We start from the raw sequence: 5,861 nt of genomic DNA on the forward strand, positions 1-5,861 counted from the left end.
GGCCTGGTCCCCAAGGGCATGGGGGAAACATCCCCCCATGTACTGGCACGGTACATGGGCAGGAGTACACCTTGGGGTGCCCTTGGCTAACTGCCCCCCTTTTCTCTATACCTCCTTGGTGTGGTTGTTGTCTTTCTTCCCTGCTTTTTCCTGCCTCTGCTCCGGAGCCTTGCTCTGCCGCCGGCTCATCCAGCCGCCCGTGCTGCTCTGCCCATCCCCTTGGGCTCGTGGTGCCTCAGGTGTGCTTGGCTTGACCAGGTGGCCCTGGAAGGGGAGCAAAAAAAAGCCACCACTCGGGGGGATAATGGCAGGTCCCATTCACCCCATCCTGCTTAGCCTGAGGATTTCCTGGGGTCCTGGAACATGCAGGGAGCAGAAAAGCTCTTTTATGCACATTGGAAGAAATCCTAAGAGCAGTTGGGAGCTCTGGGATTTTGGCACAGGCCAGGGAAGGGTTCCCACCACAGCACTGAGTGGGAGAGGAGAGGTACCTCCTTCTCTCTGGGGCCCTGGAAGGGCTTTTTGCTTTAGGGAGGATGTTATGGCAAGGCCATAAATCAACAATATAAACTGAGAGCCTGCTAAAAATAGCTCATCCCACTAAGATGGTACAAGGTTATGTGTGAATGTCCTGTGTCAACTGTTGGTGCTGGCTTGTCCTGCAGAGCCCACCACTCTGCTCTTGGACATGCTCCAAGGAACCTGAAATATCTCATCCAAAACCAGAATCAGCCCAGAAGAGGGGATGGGGGAGCAAGAGCCCAGCAGGTGGGTTTTGGCACTCACCAGGATGGGGACCCAGGTGGCCAGCTCCTGCCCTTTGGCTTTGGCACGCTGGAGGCCTTGGGTGGTTTGCTGGTAAGCGCGGTAGGAGACGCTGCTCACCAAGGCACCGATCCGGCCCAGGGTGCTGGGAGCACTGGGGGTGCTGGGAGCACTGGGAGTGCTGGGAGCACTAGGAGCGCTGGGCTGCTTCTGTGAGGCCTTTACTGCTGGTACACGTTTCTCTTTGGGCTTCTGATCTAAAGGCAGAAGAGCAGAGGTAGAAGAGCAGTGAGGGGTTACATCCTGCTGGGACAACCCTCCTAGGCAGAGCCCACCACTCTGCTCTTGGACATGCTCCAAGGAACCTGAAATATCTCATCCAAAACCAGAATCAGCCCAGAAGAGGGGATGGGGGAGCAAGAGCCCAGCAGGTGGGTTTTGGCACTCACCAGGATGGGGACCCAGGTGGCCAGCTCCTGCCCTTTGGCTTTGGCACGCTGGAGGCCTTGGGTGGTTTGCTGGTAAGCGCGGTAGGAGACGCTGCTCACCAAGGCACCGATCCGGCCCAGGGTGCTGGGAGCACTGGGGGTGCTGGGAGCACTGGGAGTGCTGGGAGCACTAGGAGCGCTGGGCTGCTTCTGTGAGGCCTTTACTGCTGGTACACGTTTCTCTTTGGGCTTCTGATCTAAAGGCAGAAGAGCAGAGGTAGAAGAGCAGTGAGGGGTTACATCCTGCTGGGACAACCCTCCTAAGCAGCCCTGTGCCAAAATCCAGGGGCTTCCCCCTGCCACATGCACCCTGTGATCAAGGTGCCACCCTATGAGTGGCCAGCCCCCTCCAGATACCTTCAGATGGGATTTGGACTTCAGGACTACCTGCTACTTCATCCTCCTCTGGCAGCAGATACTCCATCAGCTTCTCCAGCCCTCCCAGGGCCGTGTCGACCCCTGCAGCTGCCATCTGGCTCACTGAGTTTCTCCTTGCGTACTTTGCTGTTGTTTCTACAGTGCTCTTGGTGGCCTCATAGCCTTCTGCTGCCAGCTCAATGATCTTATCCATGGAGTTGCCAATGGTGCTTTTAGCACTTTGGAGCGGGGTGGAGATGGTGTCCTTCAGTTCAGATGCAAGCTGCAGGTGGAGAGATGAATAGTTCTGCTGGTGTTCTCAGGGTGGCATGGGACAGCTGGAGCACCATGGGGAGCCCAGCCATGGCCATGCTAGCAGACAGCCCCAAAAGATAAGACATAAGAGCTCTCTGCAGCCCCGGCTGGAGGTGGTTGGCAGGGGATGGGACACAGGATACTGTTGCTCTTTATTTGGGAGCACCCCAACCATTCCCTGGGCTGCAGCAGCTTATGGAGGAGTCTTTGCTTGGAGGTGCAACTTCATTTCCTCCCCAGCAACTCAGTACTATCCAGAAACAAGACCAGAGGAGTCATACTGTGGGCTCTGCAGAGGGGTTCCAGACTGTCCCACCTGTGACTTACCTTGTCAACAGGGTAATGGAGCGCAGGGATCTTCTCCTCCAGGTGGTCCAAGCCCCGGCAGGCCAGGTTGTTAGCCACAGTGACTGCCTTGGGCAAAAGCAGGGGGATTGGTTGGCAAAAAAAGCTCCCAGGCTGTGCTAGGAGGTCTCATGTACTACTGCCAGCTCTGTCCCACCACAGGAGGCTGTGGTGGCTTCCCACTGCTGTGTCCCCCCAGGGCATGGACTCACACTGAGGCTCCAGCTTGCGCACCACGGGCTCCACGCCCCACATGGCCAAGGCTCCGGCGCCCTGCACGCCCCGCTCGTAGACCTCACACACCGAGGCCATGAGCGGGTGGGCCTCCTTGGTGCTCACATAGGTGCGCTGAAGGGTTTCACAGGTCGAGCTCACCACTGGCAGCTGCAGGACCCTCTGCAGCACGTTCTCCTGTGCGTGGCAGAGGGGCAGGGGTTAGTCAACAGCCCTTCCCCGAGGAACACCCTGTTGTCTGCACTCTGGTGGGATGTGGCATGTTGCAGTGACCACAGAGGACCTCAGCTCACGCTGGGAGGATGACATTTCTTAAACCCCTGTTGAGGGTCTCTCAGCTGTGTTGCCTACAGCACAGCCATGGGCAACCAGGCTGGCTGCTGCTGCTGAGGGTGCAGGAACACCAAGGCAGTGTTGGAGGGGTGTCAGTCCCCACTACTCTCATCTCTCAAGCCTGACTGTCCAGGTGCTCTCTCTGGCTTTCCCCACTTGTTCTCCTGCTATTTTCATCTGACCCACCCCCTGCTCCTGTCCTTGGGCCAGCAAAGTCCCTTTTGCCTATGTGGTACCTCTGTCCTGTCACCACTGTGACAAGTAAGGGATATGGACCTCAAGAAGGAGAAAGGGAGAGAAATAGGTCTGTCCTTGGTGGCAAAAAGGACATTAGTAGGAGCGATTGAGGAAGAGGGCACCAGAGCTCTCTGGGGCAGCAAGGCACTGTGTTCCTGCACCCTGCTAGCACGGGTGATATGGGATGCCAGTATAAACCAGCACAAGCAACACCTACATGTGCTGCCAGTGCCAGAGCACCGCTGGGGGGAGGTCCCTCAACACTGAGTGAGCAGGATAAATCTGCATCCCCAGCAGCAGAACTGCTGGAGGTTTGGGGTCTGCAGTGGGGATGCAGGTAAAGGACAGGCACTGCTGGCAGGTATCACTGAGGGCTTGCATTAGGTCAAGGTTAACCTTCTTGAGTCTGAACTATTTAATTTCAAGCAAGCAAAAGGTTATTCTCTTTCCCATTGATGCTCTCAGGTGAAGGTCCATATACGGATAACGGGGACATGTGGGACAGCTTGGGATGTGACTTGTGTTCATCCAGCAGAGCAGAGCAGGTATGCACCACCTGGCACCCTTGGCACACCTCTGCCCTCCCCTCTCTCCCTCTCCCCACACCCACCTTTGCACTTCCATTTGGCAGAGCCTGATTCTTCTTCGCTGTCATCACGACACACCCACCTGTAATGGCAAGTTGGGTGCAGACTGTGAAGGCAGGGCTGGGCTGGGGCTCCCCCCTTCACTCCTACACCCCCCAAGTGTGGTGAGGACAGGAGCTGGGCTGAGACAGACACCTCCCATGGGAGCAATGGATGTGGCATTGCCTAATGCTTGACTTCTTACCACTTCAGCTGTAAAAGCAATGACTGCACACAGCCGTCCCCTGCTGGTGTGTCTTAACAGCCAAAGATGCCAAGACTTAGTTGAGAGGCATCTTGTTTGGAGGAGCTACAGTGCAAGGCAGGGTAAAGGGCACTGGCAGAGCTGTAAAGCAAACTCAGAGTGATCAGGATAGCAACAGATGTGCATGAGGGCCAGGGTGAGAGATGCAGGCTGAAGCAGGACAGGAGCAGAGAAAGGATCTGTTGGTAGGAATGAGATGAGCTGCCCAGCCATGGTCAGCATCCCCCTCCCACAGCTCTGCCCCACAGCTCTGCCACTCCCCATGCCAGCACCCAGCCCTGCCCAGCCCCAGCTCGATGCAGGGGGCAAAAGCACTGCAAAACACTCATCTCCTCTGCTCCTGGCTGGGTGACGCCCACAGCACACCTCCAGCTCCCACCCTCAGCACAGACCCCCTTTTCTCAGTAGCAGATGCTCAAATTCAGGAGGTTTAGGGAGTGTGGGTGATCCCTGTGCTCACCCCCTGGTCCCACTGAAGCTGTCCCCAGAGTGCCCAGTGGCTGCACACCAAGGGGCAGCCTGTCCCCAGCAGAGCAGGAGCAGAGGGTGGTGGCTTCAAGACCCTTCAGCCAGGTCCTCTGAGAGTGATGTGCGGAGCTCTAGCCACTACCACCACGAGGCCCCCAAGCTCCCACCCTCAGCACAGACCCCCTTTTCTCAGTAGCAGATGCTCAAATTCAGGAGGTTTAGGGAGTGTGGGTGATCCCTGTGCTCACCCCCTGGTCCCACTGAAGCTGTCCCCGGAGGGCCCAGTGGCTCCTCACCAAGGGGCAGCCTGTCCCCAGCAGAGCAGGAGCAGAGGGTGGTGGCTTCAAGACCCTTCAGCCAGGTCCTCTGAGAGTGATGTGCGGAGCTCTAGCCACTACCACCACGAGGCCCCACCTCCCAGTTGCGTAGGTTTGGGAGCTGGTTGCTTGTGGTGGAAACCAGCCAAAGAGCTCCCTGAAGCCACTGTAATTCAGAACAGATGACTGCAGAAAATTGCCTTTTTTCTTCCCTGCAGAGCCCAGAAGCTGTGGCACAGTTGGGATGTACCGGGTTTTCATGCCACTTCACCAAGAGAAGATGAAGTCACCCTTGGAATTCACCACCTCAAAAGCAACAACAGATCACGAGCAGCCAAGGAGAAGGTGAAGGGTCAGGCAGGGTTTGATACAGACAACTGGAGGATGATGAGTGTGAAGGAGACTAAAACCTTCCTGCATTTCTGGAGCCCTGTAATGTATCTCCCTTGGTGGACCTACCCCGAGCATAGTTTCTCCCCAGGAGAGTTTACTAAGTACAAGAAGCAGAAGGCAGATATAGGGGACATATCCTGTGCACAAAAATCTAGTTTGGCCAGGCTTGCAATTTCCAAAAGAATCCACCAAAGATTTTGGCAAGGAGGCTTTTAGCTGAGGGTCAGGGCAGACACTGCATTAAGAAAGCTCTAGACATTTATCATAGGCAGAAATGGAGGAAAAAAATCATGTTGGAAGTGATCTCTGGAAGGCACCTTTGAGGCTGCCCTCAGAGCTAGACCAGGCTGCTGAAGGTCTCATCCAGTCAAGTCCCCAAAGTCTCCAAGGATAAGCTTCCCATCTCCCTGGGGCACAGCTCCAGTGCTAACCACACTCATCATGAACCATTTTTATCTGTTGCAATTTCTACCTGACACCTCTGATCCTCACTCTGTGCACCTCTGAGCAGAGGCTGTGCTCCAGTCTGTGCTGGTGCAGCATGTGCTTCATGCCCCTAAATGTCCTCCTCTCCTGATGATCTTCTCCTAGACTCGGATCACCAAGTTCTCTCTTGTGCTGGTGGAGCCATAACAGGACATGGTTCCCCGAATGTAGCCTCACAAGTACTGCATGGAGAGGAACCCTGACCCACCAGTGATGCTCTCACTACTCTTTC

General features: G+C 55.9%; 1 protein-coding gene across 1 annotated transcript in view; it reads right to left on the reverse strand.

Moving 5' to 3' along the window:
* Positions 1-3,729, reverse strand: part of PLIN1 (perilipin 1) — a 5,345-nt gene extending 1,616 nt beyond the window's left edge. Inside the window, exons 1-6 of the mRNA XM_010004045.1 lie at positions 3,685-3,729; positions 2,483-2,681; positions 2,253-2,335; positions 1,641-1,893; positions 1,215-1,450; positions 112-264 (exon numbers count right to left, since the gene is read on the reverse strand). Coding sequence (XP_010002347.1) covers positions 112-264; positions 1,215-1,450; positions 1,641-1,893; positions 2,253-2,335; positions 2,483-2,681; positions 3,685-3,729 — 969 coding nt within the window. The remainder of the gene's footprint in view (positions 1-111; positions 265-1,214; positions 1,451-1,640; positions 1,894-2,252; positions 2,336-2,482; positions 2,682-3,684) is intronic.
* Between the last annotated feature and the right edge of the window lie 2,132 nt (positions 3,730-5,861).

Source organism: Chaetura pelagica, unplaced genomic scaffold, assembly GCF_000747805.2.
Source record: "Chaetura pelagica isolate M959 unplaced genomic scaffold, ChaPel_1.0 scaffold428, whole genome shotgun sequence".
NCBI lineage: Eukaryota > Metazoa > Chordata > Aves > Apodiformes > Apodidae > Chaetura > Chaetura pelagica.